This window comes from Glossina fuscipes, unplaced genomic scaffold (genome assembly GCF_014805625.2).
Source record: "Glossina fuscipes isolate IAEA_lab_2018 unplaced genomic scaffold, Yale_Gfus_2 28, whole genome shotgun sequence".
In the NCBI taxonomy this organism is placed as follows: Eukaryota; Metazoa; Arthropoda; class Insecta; order Diptera; family Glossinidae; genus Glossina; species Glossina fuscipes.
In genome coordinates this window covers 2111779-2132364 of record NW_023998423.1, presented here as the reverse complement: position 1 = coordinate 2132364, position 20586 = coordinate 2111779, and the positions used below count along the sequence as shown (strand labels likewise).

Below are 20586 nucleotides of genomic sequence, written 5' to 3'. Positions count from 1 at the left end.
ATTCCGTTCAGGAATTTTTGATGTTAAAGATGCACCTCGCACAGGTAGGCCGGTCGTCGAAAGTGTCGATAAAATCGGAGAAATGATCGAAGTTGACCGGCATGTTAGCAGTCGTAACATCGCCCAGGAGCTAAAAATCGACCATAAAACAGTTTTAAACCATTTACACAAAGCAGAAAACAGATGGATCGAATTTCCATCTGCGAAGCCTTGGCCAAACGAAATGAGATAGACGGATGGTGACTGGGGATGAGAAATGGATCACATACGATAACCCTGTGCGAAAACGATCGTGGTCAAAGAGCGGTGAAGCATCTCAAACGGCCAGGAAGTTTTTGCTATGCATTTGGTGGGACTGGAAGGGGATTATTTATTACGAGTTGCTTCCATATGGCCAAACGCTAAATTCTGATCTCTACTGTCAACAACTGGACCGTTTGAAGATAGCGATTGATCAGAAACGGCCAGAATTGGCCAACAGGAGAGGTGTCGTGTTCCACCAGGACAACGCTAGGCCACACACATCTACAGTGACTCGCCAGAAACTTTGGGAGCTTGGTTGGGAAGTTTCAATGCATCCGCCATACAGTCCGGACTTGGCACCAAGCGATTATCATCGTTTTCTTGCATTGCAAAATTTCTTTAATGATAAAAAATTGGAATCTAGGGAGGATTGTGAAAATCGACTACTAGAGTTTTTTGCAAATAGAGACCAGGACTTCTATGAGAGAGGCATTTTGAAGTTACCTTTAAAATGGCAACAAATCATACAACAAAACAGTGCATATTTGACCCAAATCGGACAATCCGAAGCATGTTAAATAAAGAACTGAAGTTCATATAAAAATAATGGATTTCTTTTTCCCCAAACTAATATATTATGTCCTTTATTTTTTTTTTCACTAATATTAATTAGAATTTTATTGGGATCAGGGGATTCTCTTATCTTTTCTGTTAATTTTTTATATACATTTTTTTTCCTTTAAATTATTTAGGAGATGAGAAATGAAAGATGGATAATATTAAAAGACTTGAAAGGAATAATAGGAATGGGGAAAATGCGTATATAAAAATATTTCAAAAAAAATGGTGGTAAAAAATATGTTTTCACTTTTCAATTTAATAGAATTGCTGCCAGTTGCAGACTTGCTCCGCAGTTACTCTTTCAATTTAACAAAGTTGCCGTAACTCTGCTCATTGCTAGAGAACTTTAAAAGAAAATTTACGTTAAAAACAGAAATTTGAGAATTCAACTTTTGCGCTTTTTCATAGCGCAAATAATTATTTACACAAATCTTTTCGATAACTTTGTATCCTACATCACTCGTGGTACAAGGGCATATTGAGTTTGTGCGGATACATGCAATACTCCGAAGCGATTTAAGCTTGTCTGCCCGTATATCGGTCTTGTTCCCTTGTATCCTATAGGTTGCAAATTTTTGCGATATTCTGATGAACTTTCGCAAGTCGACATTTTTTGAATCAAGGACGAATCCCATTCATTGCTCGGATCGGAACCCTTTTTCGACCACTTCCCATACAACATCTTATTTTGAAAACTCGTTATATGAATGACTGTATTAAGCGAAATGGTGTAGTGTATTCAATAGTGATCGCGGCTCACTATAGTTTAGCTGGTTTGGTTTCCCATTGAACAACGTATTCAGTATTCATTCAAAATTTCGAGCAGTTTGGTATCGTAGCTTTTCCGGTCTAATAAAATTATGTGCCTAATAGACGGAGTAAAGCTCAGTAAAAGCTAAATTCGAACTGCATTGAAGCTAAGCTTAAAGCTCATGAAAGCTAAAGAATAAGATAAAGAAAGAGTGAAGCAAGCAGAATATGAAATTTGCATTTGTGCAGTGCGATAAAATGCTTTCAGTAGCATGAGATTTTAAATCGCTTCAATTGTTACATTCGTCAGAGTATTTTGACTAGCATGAGATAATAAGCTAATTTAGTCATTATTCATTATCCGATTTGTCTGTTTGGTTAAATAGGATGACTTAATTGAAATGTTTTGATGATAACTTTATTATTAAGTACATGTAATAATATAATTTATGTAAAATATAAATGCTAAAAGTTTTAAGGGAATATTTGTTTGCCATTTTTATCGTCAAACTTGTACAATTACACTATGACTTTGACTTTAGGCCGTTTTACATGATGATTTCTAAAAAAAAGCAAAATATTGTGATAAGCTACATCACTGTACTATCATTATACTCAGGATAAGTCGGATGATGTGGTGTGGAACAATAGTAAGAGCCTTATGAATATCAAATCATGATTGCAATCGCAAAGTTTATCGAGAAATCCAAACTTGAAATAAGTTTTTTTCGCACTGAATAGAAAATTCTTTTCAGATGAAGGTCGAACATCACTTGTAGTTACCAGAACAAAAAATCAATCATTCTCACCTTCGTATTAAAGTAAGCATTAAGAGAAAGGATTTACTACGAGCTACTAACGCTAGCAATTTATTAAAAAAAAATACTATCTGAAAACGGTGTACATCTCCCACAAATTTTTCATTCTATTCGATTAACGTTAAGTTACAGAGCTTGAAACGACCGTATTTTTTGTGGTATCACCCTAAAAACGTGAAAAGTCCACGTCAATTTCTTTTTTACATTTAGTGAATCTTTAAGAGAAATATTTATGGTAAAGCAAGCCCTTGTTCCGTACAGGCGTGTTCGAGTGAGACAGCGACATCAGAACAGAGGTGATACTTTGGAAGACAACCGAAATAACAAAGAAGTAACAAAAAGTCGCGATGAGTTCACGGGCAAATTGCATAAAATACGGATGTGATTGTGAGATGAGATACGATTTGCGAAATTTGGTTGGTTGTCTATTTTTTTTATTGCCAAAAAAAAAACAGTCTGTTGTTTAAGTTTTCCACATTTTCCTGACAAATTTTTCAGTGTGATTGCGTGCCTGACAAGGTCTGGTCGATGGTTAGTAGCACCTTAAAAAGTGCATGATAGTTAGAATGTGTGTACGATCCAAGTACAAGAGTGGCTACATGCAATGTAACCAATAGCATTACAGTCCGAATTATGGGAATTACGAGGGCCGAAATGATGGTGTGGGAGTGATAGAGATCCTACGCAGCGGAACTGAATAATTCAAGATGTTAGATGGGCGCAGAAAAGAATTTGGCTCATAGAAAACCCCCTATATCTAGTACTAGTACTCCAGCTCAGTACAGACCCTCTACGGGCTGTAGTATTCCCTTATATGCGCTTATCATTTGCTTATAACTCTATAAATCGACGAGTGCTATCTGGTTCAGCAACGAATGACGAACGTACCTGCCCGCCAAAACACCGTTGACTCGATCACGTTTTAGAAACACCAGAAAGGCGAAGCAAGAATGATGTAAAATATCTTGGACGTGCCAGCGAATTATAGATATGGAATATGGAGTGGAATGGATATAGTTTTTGTAAAAAGATATAATTATGGGGAAACAAGTAAAAGTGACTTTTGTCTTTGAAGTTCCGTTGCTATCAGCCTACATTTTGGAAAAATTTGATGTATTTTTTCTGCATTTCGACGCTTATCGGACTTTTTGCACTGTTTTGACTGAATTGAAAAAATCACAAAGGACACCGTGATCGTAAACGAAGGTTATTAATGAAGGCACAAGAGAGCGGAGAAGCGGGTGAACACATACAGAGCGGTCAAAAACGTTAAAGTGGAACGGTCTAATTGCTGCTGTTAATGATATCGAAGCAATTTAAAACCTTATAGCTGGGTAAGCGATATCATTAAAAATACTACATCTTAAGGACGGACGGGCGTACGAGTAGATCAGCTTAAGTCAATTCCAAAAATGAGTTTGAATCGATTGATATAAAGGAGTAAGTGGTTCACGCAACCATAACGTAAATCAAAAAGATTCGATAAAGTAGTCATCATGTTGAGCGGTTGAGCAAATCTTGCTCTGTCAATAATGCTGAGGATAAAATCTTCCTATTAAAACGATGACTTGAAAGTTGACTCATATAGCTTTGACGACATTTTACAAAGCAGTTCTGGAAATGTGCACTGTCTGAATCCAAAGACAGACACGTTTGTAATTTTTACGCAACATCGCCAGAGACGAGGAATCTTCGAGATTAATTGATTGCTTTATGAGTAATTTCTGATAAGAGCGGTTTCACTGAACTTATTTAATCTTTTCATCTGAATACGTGGCTTACCTACGTCAATAATTTCAACATTGTCCGCAGTCATGTCCGCAACAGGTCGCTTCGCATTGAAATCTGAAAATGAATTTAAATAAAATAAAATGGAAATGAACGGAGAAGAGATTTTTGAAAGTAATTCAACAAAGAATTTACCTCTGCCGGGCGGTATATCTATCCATAAATCTTTGGAATTACTAGTGTATGCTGATGACGACTCCATCATGTCATGTATGGCGACTGTTTTCAGGCGGCTACAAAAAAAAGAAACAAAAGCAATAAGTACAGAAAAAAAGGAGAACAATAACATGTAGATAGACAGTCAAAGGAAAAAAATATGAATTATTAATTTTATTCTCATGCTGAGAAATTATTTTCTCATTATCGTCATTATTCGTAATGCGGTCAATTCATCGGGCAATGGACGAACCGCAGCATTATATATTATTGATTCTTTCACCTTCGATTATACATGTATTAACACAAGTGCTAGCACTCACAGTTTATTATTATTTACATTAAGGTTTGTTTGTCATTTGTTAATATTAAATTTGCATTTTGATGTGTGTGTTTGCTGTTCAGAAAATATTTGTTTGAATTGAATTTTAAACTAAAGCCAAAAGTCGAATACATTTTCATTTTACATATAGACAAAGGCCCTAATTGAAATTCTTCGCTTGTATTGTACAGCACTTACATCGGGAGCATGATTATTAGAACATGGAACTTTACACAAATCAACGCACGCACACACATATAAACGTATATGCACACACATACGCGTGCATACTTTTGTTTAATTTTTTTAATTTCTTCATTTATAATCTTCTAAATAGACGGTGTACTTATTGTATATTTTTCGTACTTATGCTTGTTGTACGTGTGCTTGCAAACCGCATCCGATGTACAACCTGAAAAATGCGTACATAATTAGGTCCACTTGTCCGCCCTTTCACCCACATCTTAAAGTCCTGTTTTCTAAAGTTCTAAAATCTGCGAATTAAGGGTGGCAAACATTTGATGATTGACACTCGATCGCAAGGAGCATTTCTTAAGCTTAAGTTGTATGGAAGATGTTAACAGGGATCCGCTACATTTCCAATAGCGATCTACATTGCGGCAAACATGTCTGCCTAAGGTCTGTAGATTGCACACAAGACACCAAAGGGGACAGACACATTGCCGGACAGACAAACTCCAACCACAATAAAAGCTGTTCCGGAAGGTCTGTCTCAAATCCTTCTGAGCGCCGCATATATCCGCGCAAACTTAATACGTACACGTTATTTCACCACAAGCGATGTAGGGTGCAAAAATTGAAAATTTCAAATAAGATTTAATAAAGTAAATACCATTACAATTAAGCAAATATAACTGCAACCCGTCTAGTAATATCTCGACTTTTAAATAAAACCGGAGCGACGTTCCTGTATTTAGATCCGATAATGAACATGGAAGGAAGAAAATTTGCACAGTGAAGACGATTTTCGGTTAGTTACAAGAAAAGGAAATATTTCGCAGTGATGATGACAATCGAAAATCCTTAATTTCTATTAAAAAATGTTATTTGTAGGCGTGGATAAGAGTTGTTCAGGTATCCATAAAACGCGGTACGAATTCATTGTACTCGTGTTAATTTTGAATATCTTATAACGCGGTCTCCATAGAACACATTTCGTGACTGGATTCAATTCTGGCTTTCATATAACCCAATTTGCATACAGCGTAGTAGGAAATAAACGCATTACAAAAGACTTGACTGTAAACACCGTATAATCATAATTCAAAATTATGCAACAACAACGCCGGCAATGGTTGCAATGAAAGAAATCTCTTTTCTTATCGATTTGGCCGGATCGTTAATGGAAATGCTCTCTATGTGGATTTACTCGTGTGCATTGTGAACGGACATCGTGTTTACTTTGTACGGCTGAATCTATTACTCTGGGGGTTTGTGCAATTTTTCTGCCATACCATAACTTTTCAAGCGATTCGTTTTATCCGATTCGCCTAAACTAAACTCTACCGCACAAAACCAGGTCCAACTGTAATTAAATAGAAAGGACAAAAGTACGTGTTCGGGCGAAATACAAATCTTACATGATGATCTTTATGCGATCATATTTCTAATAATTGCCTGACAATTTAAAAATAAAACAGACAAGTTAGCCACTATTCCACATACCCATTCATGTCTAGCTTGGTTCAGTCGCCGAACAGCGACATAAATGTGAAGGGTGTAATTACTGTAATCATTCTCAGCCTGGGCTTTGCCATACTAAAAAGTGGCTGAGCTCATTTTATTGCACGAAATTGGCTCTCATTCAGCTTAGTCAACATTTAACGTTAAGTGTAAGCTTAGATTAATTTGCGTGCTTGTATTTATTGAAATAATGATTGTTATTAACTACGTGAACTTGAAAGTGTTATCTGATCTTGGTTATGATAATGGTTAAATAAATGCAGTTGCACTTCATAAAAAATCAACAAGCAAAGAATAATAATTTTAATCTGTTGTGTAATAAAGAGAACATTTGATTGGCTAACTTAACGGGTACTTTTAACAGATAGTTAAAAATGTAAAAAATATTTAAAGTTTAATAAAAAAATTAGTTAATTTTTTGTAGAAGGGGTAGGCGGGCAAAGCCAAGCCTTAAACTTAGCTTTGTGTGTTTCAGCCTTCACCTGTTCCTCATAAAATACGAAAAGCTAAACATTGTTCCCAGACTCTCGCAGCCACCCGTCCCAGAATTGTCTGTGTATAGCAAAACGCATTACCGCGACTCGTCATTCCTTAATCACACTGCGTCCTTTCGTAACAATCTACCAGCAGGGATCTTTCCCTTCATATCTGATGCTTCCACTTTTAAATCAAACGCACACAAACACTATATTCTTTACTTCTATTCTTCTTCGCCTACAGCCCTTTCCGTTCACTATCCCTCTAAGACACACCCTGTGAGTGTCATATATAGATATACAAAAGAAAAAAAAAAAACAAAAATTCCTTCTATGAGAATCCTTCTATGAGAATCCTTATCGAGGCCTTTCCGAAAAAAGGGGTTCGACTCATTCACACTTCTCACCTCCATATCATATGTCAAAATACTTTTTCTTTCTTTGCAATTCAACAAATCAATGACGATTTTCGTCGGGAAGAATTAAATGTGGACATTTTTCGTTTTCATTGAAGGACTTGTTAGGAATAAAGGTTTGTGGGGGGAGTGTTGGTTGGAATAGTTCAAGGCAATCGATTTTTAATAGATTTCTTCACAAAGTGAAAATATGCGTCCGAGAAATTGCGATCTTCACTTCCCATGTAGGGTCCCATGTCCGGACCCTAGACAGGTAAATGAGTAGACTGAGTTAAATCGGAAAGTTCAGAAAGTTACTTAAAACCGGTTGGTGTAAAGGTCTGTCCAGCTCAAATGCCACTGCCTTTTGCGTACATACTGGTGAACCTAACATGCCTTCGCTTGTAAGATATACAATTTTGCCGACATTTCTTTCGTAACCCCAAGTATTAAGTCATAAAAAAAAAAAAAAAAAAATGAATTAAATAATATTAGTATTTAAACGCGCGCAATGAGGTTAATTGAAATTCGTATTTTTTATATATGTATCCATTAAATTGTTTGCTATCACTTTATGCTAATAATGTTTACTTTGTTTTCTGTTATGTTACTCACTTGTCCAGCCAGCAATACATTTTGCTCCACTGCCCTCGCCAATAATATTTGATGTTTGATGTTTTGTCACATGCCCGTCAAAATAATATTGAGTGCGGGGAAAAAATATTGAGAAACCTTTATCGCTTAATCAAACACAGTCACCCATAATATATTCCGTGAAAGTTTGAAAGTCATTGTTCATCTACGTATTCTTCTGCTTCTTCTGCAAGTCAGCAAATCAATGCGTTGAGGAAGAAAGGTTCGATGTAAACACCTTCCAGATATTTTATGGCTAGAAATTTGAAATCAGGCCCAAGTTTAACATGGGACGGCATGAACTGTGTTACGATTTCTGTACCATCATAAGCAAATTTAAGTAAGAAAATTGCAGCGACTTTCTTGGATATTTTATAAACGCACTCTAATACCACAAACTATTTTGCACTACACTCTCTCTAAATAAACACAAAGAAATAATCAAACCTTGAATGATTATCAAATGGTGATTGGTGCCCTTTGCCTTGAAGACTTTCACCCAAAACTTTTTGACGATGAAATACGAAGAGAAAAATATGTTGTGGGGTTTTGGTCGATTTGGTTGAATTGAAGAGAGTAGAAGAGAAAAAGTTTTCAAGTCGTGATAGGGATTCTCAAAGACGCACAGACGACTGAACTTGGGATGCCTCCCTTCCATCTGAGAAATAAATCTTCATTTGCGAATCTTCGACGATGACGGAGCGAAAGAGATAGAGGTATGGTGGAGACAGTGGGGTGGGTGTGCCCATAATCGCTTTATGCTGTATAACGGTATTGGCTACGACCAAACATAACCGCAACTCTACCGCACTTGACATTTGAGTCGGCGAACATTGACTTCGTAATCGTGACTGCTACCTTACCTCGACTACTATGAAGAGAGAAATCATTTTCCCTGAATTTAGATCACATGAACGATGTGATCACATTTGAGCGCTCTTCAACCTAGGATCTCCTATCAGAAAGCTTCTATGATGGACACAAGGTATAATTTTTCATATTTTGTCATGAAAATAAATGAAGAAGTGTATGGCGCCAAGTAGTGTCGGGTCTTGAATGGTTGGCCTTACCCAGCCATAACGTTTTCACTTGTCATTTATTAACTCTAGATCATGGGTCTCTAAGCTGCACCCTAAAGCGATTTCTGTTTGTTTTTTATATAATTTTATGAACTTTTTTTATTGCCAACAATCTATCTACTTGTTAACGTGAATTTGAATGTACTTAAAGAATCGCCGCTAGAGGGGATCGAGTTCGCACATCTTGACATTGAAAAAATAAACAAAAGCTTCAGTACTTCGCTTAGTTTCGCAAGCGAAATGCAGTTAATATTGTAATTTTAGTGCATAACAATTGCTGGTCACTGGCGTTTATTATAAAATTGACTTTCGATCTTTCAGCATCTTTCGCCGGGTAATTAAAACACAAATGTTATCACACTTGCATGCATTGTTTCATAAACTAGTAATTATTAAATTGTTCATTGTATGCCAGAAACAAAAACAAACAAAAAAAAAAAAGAAAAGAAAAGAAAACTTGTTTAGTAAACAAAAAACACACACACACACACACACATACATAAATAAATAAATAAACCAAAAGGAGAAGGAAAAAGGAAAAGGAAAAGAAAAAATCCAAAAAAAGAAAAAAAAATTAAATCACAATCTCGTTAACAATTACACGTCAAGTCACGTTTGACTTGATTTCAATTAAATTATTTTTATACACACATCATCATGCACCCAAGCATATATATGAATACATATATAGATATATAGATATAGATTCACTTATATTTCCATTTCGATTACGCGGTTAATAGAGCATAAACAAGTGAAAGGATCATGCGATAGATTAACTGTAAGAAAGTCCACTTTGATGTACCTTTGTTAACTTGTTCTTATTATTATTATTATTGTTATCGCTATTTTTGTTGTTGCTGGAACACAATCGACCCCTAAATGTTATTCTCCCGATCGAAGTCCTTCTCAAAATGATTCGCTTATTGCTTCTTATGGTGTTGACTAAACAAAGCTCGATCTCCAAGAACTGTTGTTGGCATTGTTATCGCAACAATAACTCAATCATAACTGCGTTCAATTTTTTATTATTGGAAATATTTTTTCTGCTTTAACACCAACTTGAAGCGTCTAACGCGCGCGGCGACTGCTATGCTTCGATCTACCGAAACCTACAGGTGTTTATTAAAGCGCTATGCATTGCTTTCGAATTTCATATACAGCAAGTCGTAGACGACGACGTAGTCAGGTGTTATTGTTATTGTTATTGTTTACATGCGCCATTCGTTGATGTCTTATAAGCTTGAGCTTGAGCTTCGTAACGCTTCATATTAAAAATGTGCTGTGTGCTGTGTGTGTGTGTGTGTGTGTGTGTGTTTATGTGCATGTGTACATGCGTGTGTGTGAGTACGACATTGGCCGGACTCCGAATTTATATAACTCAATGGCAACGTGTTCAATGCTTGCTGCAATTATGAAATGCAAAAATGAAATGCTTGGTAACCGTCGACGACGTAGTTGATCACTAAAGCTTACCACCGCCGGCAGTCAGCCGGCATATGAAAGCCCAAGGCCTTTCGCTAATCTTTTCCGAATTTTTGGCTTTTCCTCGAACTTTTAAAAAGTTTCTCCTAAACGTTTCGTCGGATTGTTTAATGCCGGAAAAAGTGAAAATACAATAAATAATTAATTTTTTTTTTTTGCAAAGTACAAATGTTTGCAAATATTTATTTACACCTTTGTTTGTTCAAATTCCTCAAGTCTCTTCAACTTTTATTAGTTATGCATTCCTTTCAATTTTACTTAGCAGGTGCTCGCAAGCATTTTGATCATCTTTTCACTTGAAAAGGAACAAAGATTTATTGCGAGAAATTGGCAAAATACGCATATTAATCAAAATACTTTCCATCATTGTTTACAAGTTTCTTCCATCCTCTCTGGCAACATGGCGATATCGTGTCGGGAGAACGATATTGATTTGGCAGCGATCCAATAATCGACTCATCGCATTTCGCATTTCGTTCTTGAGCATTTCGAAACCGCGTGCCAGCCAAGCCATGCTGCGTCGATGTGCACAAATGGTAATCGGAAGGCGGTGTGTCTAGTAAGTGCCATGGGCGCGGTAGAACTTCCCATTCGAGCTGCAGCAAGGTATCCTTGACAATGCTTCCAAGATGTGGCCGAGCGCTGTTTTTTAACCGCTACTGCTGATCTTTTATGCAACAAGATAACGTTCAATTCGTTCAATTGACGTCGGTGGACATGTGCAGTAACATTCCGTTTCATTCGGTTTTAGCAGTTCATAATACCCAACACCATGGTAATCCCATCATATGCATGCCAAAGCTTTTTGGCCATGAATGTTCCGCTTCGGTTACGATGGGGATGGGATAGTCGTAGTAAATCCACTTTTCATTGCCAGCGATAATACGCCACAGAAAAGTCTTCTTTTTTTTGCCTGGCAAGAAATGAAACCCCCATGTTGAAACGGTCCGAAATGGAACTTTCAGTCAATTTGTACGGTGGCCATTTTCCCTCCCTTTCGATCTTTCCCATCTCCCTTTGAGAGTTTGAGATGGGTCTTCGTCCTTTTATTCGTCGACTTATTGTCTTTGATTGTTTTTGAGCCTCCAGGTCGTTCTTTGGCATTGACATCAAAATTGCTACGTTTCAACCAAAACCAACAACTGGGATATATGGAACAGCATCGCCATATGCTTGTGAAAGTACTTGATGGGCTTCGGACGCAGGTTTCTTCAAATCAAACAACGAAATTAATGAATATCTAAAGAGTAAGTTTTAAGCTCTCCACGATTAATGTATGCGTACATTGAATAACTCAATAATGCTAAATGGAAAAAGCTATTATTTTATGTAGAGAAAGCTCAAAATCATTGAATTTAACCGTTATTCGTATTAATTTATTCGCATTACTTTATCACTTTCAGCAATAGATGTCGCTGATCAAAATACGTGCGAGCACTTTTTAGATAGTATGTCCGAAAATTGACACATCATGAGAGAGCAACGCCTGGAGCCTGTGCAGGAGGCATCATCGAACTATGCTTCTTCGAAAATTAGACTGGTCAGTCAACGGCAGCTACTGATCCTCGTTATTGAACTATCATAATCCCGTTTTTTTCGCCTAAATTCGATGATATTTCGTCACATGTCATACATCGCGTCAAAAAGAATGCAATCACTTGCATGCGACATTCCGTGGTCGCGTACTTTCACGTTTCAGTGATCAGAACTTCTCAGAGCAAAGAACAAAGAGAAAAGTCGTGGAGGCCACTTGCCCGATATACTAACCTACTAACCTATGTTTATAAAAAAAAGATGCCTATGTTTTCTATTTCATTCCAATCTTGGGTAAATTTTGGAAGACCCTATACTTAATAATTAAAACGATACGCGTTTATTTAATTGTATTTGCTGTGAATCTTATTAACCCAAGGTGTAGACAGCAAATGACAAATACACACACAAGAGATAAATAAATAATAAAATGTAAAATCAAAAAAAAAGAAACAGAAAATCAATTAATAGAAAACAGAGGCAACAGCGAAATACTTAAGAACTATTAGGAAAATTCTTCGAGATATTGGATTAGCTACCACGTGCTCGAAAATTCGTACGCAAAGTCCATACGATGTAATGTCTAGACGCGTATATTGAAAATTTACGAATTCGTTGCAATGTTTATTTATTTATTTATTTATTTACTTAATTTTTTTTTCCACATACACAGACATAATTGAAAAATGTGTTTTGCAAAGTTTTTTTCATTCTTTCGTAATGTTATTAGTCTTGAATCGGAATAACATTTAAACGTGTTTGGTGAGAACCGGTTCATGCTTATATTAGCTGACCTTGGGAGACTTGAAGTTACAAAAACCATGGCAATGATTTCAATGGTCTTTTACAAGGCTTTTGCAAATTTTCTATGCTTCTATGCACCAACCAGCCATAGATGATATCTATCTGTGCGTTTTTTAACGCTTAGAGGTGCACATCGTGCACATGGTCACTTGACTGCTTAATTCGGTTGGTTAGCGTGCAACGCAGAATCGCTTTAAATGGTCATGTATGCCACAATTTGAAAACTTTGCCTAAAAAAGTGATTTTAATTTAAAATTCTTTCTCTTCACTATCGAAAGTTTAAGTAGAAACATTTTTGCTTAATCACTTCATACATTTGTTGGTAATAAGCGATAACCCAGAAATAAGGAAACGCACCTCAGTTAATGGTCGAAAGGAGTTTTCCCCTTTCCATGAAATTTGCAAGCAGCTTCTTCGAAGCGCTTACGAAAGGAATCGCCGCTTATCGGGTCTTACAGCAGCAGCTGTTGCCTTACAGAACGTATTTATATCCTATAACAGCTACGATGTCTGTCTAACTCTCGAACTAATGCTTTACACTTCATTTGAAAGCGTGTCAAAGTAAAAATAGGTTAGTGTAACACTATCGGGACGACCTTTGAGAGAGCTTCAACAGGCGTTAATGCCAAAGAATATAAAAGTTTTCATTGTCCTTGACAGGCTATATGTTGAACAGGAAGATGCATTGGCAGTCGTCAGGTAATCGGGCGGACAGTCAAGTGATTCTGAACCGATCTAAGCTTGTCTGTGATTCTCAATCGATCGATTTAGTAAAAGATGGGCGCTGTATACATCCGCCTAAACTTAGCATTATATATCCTTGCACCACATCTGATGTAGGGTATAAAACATGTTGTTTTCGGAATGCAAAGAAATGTAATCGGATATTGTTCATATTCGCAGAGATTATTAAACGTTTATGTAAATATTAAGAACGAAAATTAATTTGGCAAACATTAGCAAATGAAACCTTACTAGAAGACGTTGATGCAGCAAGCAGACCAATTGGTGAAATTTGGTGCATAAAAAAAAGAAAAATTAAAATATTAATGCCCTTAGCTGAACGAGCGCGAGAATGTTTGCTGATTTTTCCTCTCAATGTACATCATATATTATATAATAGATCGGGCGAATTCTAATACTCTTCATATTTATATTCATCGCCGGAGCATGCGCGGCATTTTCATTTTGTCAAAATGGCCAGAAGCAAGCTTCAGAGGCCTCACACACTTTTAAATCGATTTAAGAATGTCCATCTGTCCGTCTGCAGACGCGTTGGAAATTCTTGCACGCCGAGTCGGTCAAAGAATACGCTTACAGTACCATGTAAGTTGAGAACCCCTCCGTATTTCAAAAGTAAAAAAGTCGTTTTTTACTCTTTACGCAACCTCCACAAATCTCAGCAGATGAATCTACAAAAATTTAAACGTATAAACTATGTACAAAAATGGGAAAAATCGGCCATGCCTATCCAATATTATACTACATCAAGGTTTCATTTTTTTGTCAAAACATTTTAACATCCCACAAAGTATTTATATTCTTGACCAATGGCAAATAGGTTTGGATCTTGTCGTTACTTGCGGAATGCAGTACATGCAGAGTTGTACAGCGCGCAGAAATTATTAAAACCGACATTACAAAAACAATGAAGCCACGATCGAAGATGTAGACTAAAATTCGTATCTGATTAAATGGCTTCGTAGATAAGGAATATTGCCTCTTTGGTCTAAAGGAAACATTTCGGATGTTCTTAAAGGATTTCGGAAATGCAATTTTTGAATGGAGAATGCTACAGAAACATGATTGTGATAAGTGATGATAAGTGATTTTTAATGGGAAAAATTAGATAGTTTTGACTTTAACGATACGTGACTTCAACAAAACGGTGCAACGTGCCATACGTTTCTTGACAAAATCGACTGATTGGGTGAAAAGTGCAATGAACATGTATAATCTCCAAATATGCCTATGCGAACTTGCCTTAAAGATCGTGCGATATAATTGCATTGGATTTTTTACTTTAAAATCAGGTTACAGCATCGGCTCCAAGAGGCTCCAAGAATCCTCAACGAACTTATCCAACAAAATTGTTCGTGTTATTGATGAAATAAGAGCAGATCTTTGTGGAAAAGTGGCCAAGATTGGTATTCCAAGATTGTATTTTTACAGGACTCGAAAGACAGCAATTTAAATGAAATCTTTTTGAAATAAAAATGGCCGGAAGCAATATCTAGGAGAAAAGAAAAAAAGTCGCTTAATAAAACAAATTAAACTAAAAAAAATACATTTTTTAGTGACCCTTAAATTAAATTAACCAAACACATAATAAATAAATAAATAAATAAATAAATAAATAAATATGTATACAGGTTATGTTAGTCTCCATTCTTTTCTGCATTAAAAGTTAACTTCAACGAAAATGCTGAACGGATTACAAAAAAGCCTCAGAGACAAAAGTCCCCTTTAGATAGTTTGCTATCGATTATGATGAGCGGCTCTTGATAATCCAACTGTAGTATACTCTTTTCCGGCATCACCGTCATCAGCATCATCCTTGCAGTAAATCAAAATGAAATATTAGCTTATTTTTTTACCACTTTTCAGTGAAAGTAAATGAAAGACTTCTTCATTTTTAATTTTATTATAAGTTGTATATTTTTATTAAACATTTATAAAATAATATTTTTGAATTTTTCGCGTTACTCGACTATAAAGATACTTTTTTACTGTAAAATATATATGTAGTATATATATATTTATACATATGTATATGTACGATTGTGTCGCCTTTTGTTTTTTTTTTTTTTTTTTTTTTTGAAACACAAACTAAATCATATATAGAAAAATTGTATTGTTTTAACTTATTTAATTTTTATATCTGTCTCGTTCTCGGTTTGGTTTTTTGTTTATTTATTGATTTTTGTTTTTTTTTTTTTTTTTTTTGTTGGATTATTTAACTTATCGGTTAATTGTTCGTGCGATTACGTAATGAATTTTTATGTATGTAGTTAAGTATTTATTGTAAGATGAACGAGTTGAACGAATCGCGTGAGTATGTATGTAGGCATTTTATTTGTTTATTTGTTTGTTTGTTTGTTTGTTTGTTTGTTTGTGTATATATGTGTATTTTTAGACATTTAATAATAAGGAAAATGCACATTGGAGAGTTAATAATAATAGTATTTATATATGTATAGGTATGTATAAAATGTAATGTAAGTACGCGTATCATTTTATATGTAGAATAGTGTTAAGCTATGAAATATAAATATAAATGAACGTAATTATCATCTTGCTCTAGTATAGTTTCTCTTTATCTTTTTTTTTTTTTTTTTTTTTTTTTTTTTTGCTTTTTTATGTATTCACTTAAGATAATTAAATATGTTTTGTTAATATTTTTATAAGTAATTTTTAAATTTAATTTTAATTTTATTTTCTCTATGTAGGTTTTGTTTTTTTTTCTTCTTTCACTTCAATGATAGGGAGAGGTTTTCATTTACTTAATCTAATCCTAGAGATCTATGTGTGTGTAGATTATTCTTCTTATTATTATCGTTATTATTTTTCCTTTTTTAGAGTTATTTTATGCTCTTAGAGACTCTTATAAGAATAAAACCTGATTAAGGTAAAAAGTAGTCTTTAAGTAAAACTTTTACTTCATTTCAATTATAATTGTTTTGTTTTTGTTGTTATTATTTTGCAAAGAGAGAAGAATCATTTTTAATTAAATTTAAACATAAGCACGGCCTGATGACATATATTAACTGTTTGAAATCAATTGTTTTTGTTTTTCTTTTATAAAAATGTATCTAACGAATGTCAAAAACTAGTTCTGCTTCGCATTTCTGTCTGTGGGATCGTGATGCGATGTTGTTTGGTTTTGTTCAAGTATCTTTTTTCTTTGTTTCAGCAGATATTTTGGTTTTTTTCTTTCAATTGATTTACTCAAACTTAATTCGTTAATTTGTACTTTAACTTTTGTACTCAAATGTATGCGAATTTTCAATTATTTCTTTTTTTATTACATTTCATTTTTATATATATATATATATATATATATGTGTTTATTTTTATACTTAAGTATTAGTTTGCATTTAATGAATATATTCGAATACATAAAAATTTAACTAAATATTTAAAAAGATTTTCCTTTCAATTATATGAATAATAATTTCGTGGTATACACATATATAAATTAGTTTAAATAATAATAATAATAATAATATTAATAATAATAAAAAGAATAAAAAACTTTGTTCGACTTAACTAAAATTTCGTATTTGTATATATATATATATATATATATATATATATATAGATTTTTTTATAATTTTGTTTATACAAAATTGCATTTTGTTATACATAATGTAATGGAAAATCTTTTATTTGTTTTGTGTTTTTTTTTCTTTTTAAGGTGTTTTTATTTTAGACTTTCAAGAAATTTCACAATCGATGTAAAATTCCCTTGTAGTTAAGAGGTAATTATCTTAAAAGAAATATTAAAAAAGAAACTTAATTATAAATATAAATAGTTTTAAAAAGCATTTAAAAATAAACACAAGTGTATACCTATATATCTTTATATGCGTATATCTATAGATCTAAAAATCTATCTGTATATATTCAAAAAACAAAAAAAACAAAAAAATATATAGTGGTACTCTCTATACTCGACTTGCTCGCTTTAGTGGCTGTAAGCAGCGCTGCTTGCAATTCGTATGATTGCGGAGATCTCTTAAAGGACTTTTAAAAAGACAATAATGAAAAAAAAAAAAAAAAAAAAAATTTAAGAAATAAGAAAGTTTTGTTCGGAACTTTTTTTGTATTCGTCACCTCAAATCTCAAACCATTAAAGTAGGATTGCAAAATAGTTTACCAAATGTGGGCAATGGCAAATGGGCCTATGCGTTTTTACCCGACCTTAGAAATTTCTGTGTTAGTCTTTTTCTTTACGCCGAATTACATTTGTTTGTTTTTAGTAAAGAAAACCGCGTAAGAATTTAGTCACGTTCTACGATAAATTGCTACCTTACCCTCTCAAAGTATACATATCGAGCTCCAGAACAAGGTCTGTTGTAGCTTTCACCCTATTGTCTTAATGAATATCAGGTTGTTAGGCAAGTTAATCTTAAGTTTAAGCCCGTTCAATATTTCTTGCTGCAGAAAGATTTTAGAAAGGGAATTAAGGATAGTAGTCCCACGCTGGTCACTTTTGTTAATAAAAGTCTTGGCCTAAAAAGAAATTTTTGCATGGCTTTATTTTAAAGATATGAGTACCAACTTAAAATCTGCTGATACAAAATGTTAACTCTTACAAAAAAAAATCTGCTTTACTGTTAAGGATAGTAGTTTTGATATGGAAGCATTTTTACAAAAAAAACGAATAGTGTTACAACGTTTGTAACTCACAATGATTTCTTTTTTATATGTGAAAAAATTTTCTAAGTTTGATCTGCACCCGAAGGAATTTTAAAGTATTTTCACCTCCTGCTATACTATTTTAGGAAAATTTGTGAATCATAATCGATTATATAAAATGTAAAAAGCTGTCGGTATTAACCCTGAAAAAAAAAAAAAAAAGTTAAAAATAATTATAAAGAACTCACAAGAATTAGGTAAATTATAACATTTTGATTTAAAGCCTTTGGCTAAGAAAATTAATTACTTCTAATTGTTTAAGTTTCTGCTTCAACGTCATTTCAAGTTTAATTATTTTGAATTTTATGGCATTTCACATAAAACTAATTGTTTAGTAAAAAGATTTTCGCTTTTGTTTTTTTTGCTTTAATGACTATACATAATACAATTTTTTGTTGGCTTTTAACGGATTTTACTAATAACTAAAAAATTTTCACTAAAATTTATATAATAATATTTTCATCTTCTTTTTCTTTTTAGTATTTATACCTGAGCATGCACAGAACGTATTTGAAAACAAAAATTATCTTAAAATCAATCAATTAATTTAAAAAACAAAATTTCATTTATTAAACAAAAAGATGTTCAAAAAATTATAAAAAAAAAGATCCGGTTTAAAATCAATTTATTTTATATAGAAATATATATAAAAATAAAATATATACACACATATATATATATTTATATTATATATATATGTATATATAAATATGTATATATAATATGTGTATATATATATAATTTATATATATGTACATATATATAATTGAGAACGTGTGCGTGTATGAATCGGTTACATTTAGTATTGTATAAATTCAAAATTGTTTTGCATTCGCTCTCGTAGAGTAAATATGAATGCGAGAATTTTCACTTTTTTGTTTTTGGCGCATTAAATGCTTGTTGCTTTCTCTCGTGGAAGGACTTAAATTACAAATATATATGTATATATAAACATACCAACACACAATTGTATATGCGTGACTGTATGCATTTATATGTATATATATATATAATTAAATATTAAACTTTTTTTTTCTTTTTCTCATCGCGCGATTGCAAACTGATTAGATTTTTATATTATGATGTATAAATCTATGTATGTATGTATGTATGTATGTATGTATGTATGTATGTATGTATGTATATGTGTATATATATGAGTGTACTCATGTGTGTATAGAAGTAAAATAATTAGTTTATGCGTATTTGTTGATGTTGTTGTCATTAAATTGTTATGAAGCTAATTACCATCAAGCCAAGATGTTTGTTTTTTTTTTCTCTTATTAAGACTAAGTTTTCTTAATTACACTGATTTATTTAAGTTTTTGTTATTAATAACTATCATTAAGCATTTGAATGATTTTTTATGTATAAAACTTATAATCATTCTCTCTCTCTCTCTCTCTCTCTCTATATATATATATATATATATATATAGATATATATATATATACACCTCATTCTGTTTGCATACGGTTTCGATTTAACACACGATCCAGTTTACCTTTAAACGGATTTTAATCTGATTTAACACAATTAGAAGATTTGTTTACTTAAGCAAAATTATTTTTATTAACTGCTAGTTTTCTAGTTTCTTTTTTTATTTTTTATTTTTTTTATTTTTTTTTTTTTTTTTGTATACATAAGGCAGTATATACGATTACGATACTTTTGTCTTTAGCAAGAAACTTGGAATTTTTTTTTTCCTTCTTCTTACCTAACACGTGTTTACACATTTCATTTTATTTTAAATGACTTTTTTATGGCATCTACCGCGCAGAAACAGAATTCGGTGTATATCTGCTTTACTTTGCCTTTCATAGTATCCAGGAACAATTTACCTTATATATTTTTTTCTTGAAAATTCTTTTGCGCTCCAACTACGTTTTAACGGTTGGTTGAATATTTCAAGTATATTGCTCGAGACTGTGTTAACATTTTATCTAAAACTTGGTTAATTTTCTTTTATTAATTTTTTGCTTGCTTCTGCTATTTTCTTACAATTATTATTATTTTTTAAGATATTTCTTGTGACTTTTTAAACACTAATGAACACATTAATTAGTTTTCACAAAAAAAATCGGAAATAATGTTAAACTTAAATACTATAATTATTTATTTGTTTTTTTATACTTACATTTCAAAATATTTATCTTTATGGTTAGTTTTTGTTTTTGTTCTTTTTCTTTTCGTTTTTGTAATCTTTTCAACTAAATATATTGTTTTTCCTATTTGTTGTTGTTGTTGTTTTTGTTGTTGTTTGTCTTTGTTGCTATTATTTTTGTTTGTTTGCTTTTTTTGTTTCTTTGAGTTTTCGGTGTTATTTAGTCACTTTGGTTATCAGTCTTACTAAAATAA

General features: G+C 33.1%; 1 protein-coding gene across 7 annotated transcripts in view; it reads right to left on the bottom strand.

The window, feature by feature from the left end:
* Positions 1-9939, bottom strand: part of LOC119636180 (aldehyde dehydrogenase family 3 member B1) — a 33386-nt gene extending 23447 nt beyond the window's left edge. For 6 of the 7 annotated variants that reach the window (XM_038031382.1, XM_038031381.1, XM_038031380.1 and 3 more), the window contains exons 1-3: positions 7889-7992; positions 4356-4453; positions 4215-4277 (exon numbers count right to left, since the gene is read on the bottom strand). In XM_038031382.1, the coding sequence (XP_037887310.1) occupies positions 4215-4277; positions 4356-4453; positions 7889-7908 (181 nt within the window). In that variant the 5' untranslated portion in view covers positions 7909-7992. Of the gene's footprint in view, positions 1-4214; positions 4278-4355; positions 4454-7888; positions 7993-9790 lie in introns of those variants that run through there. The other variant, XM_038031385.1, reaches the window with a different exon arrangement.
* Between the last annotated feature and the right edge of the window lie 10647 nt (positions 9940-20586).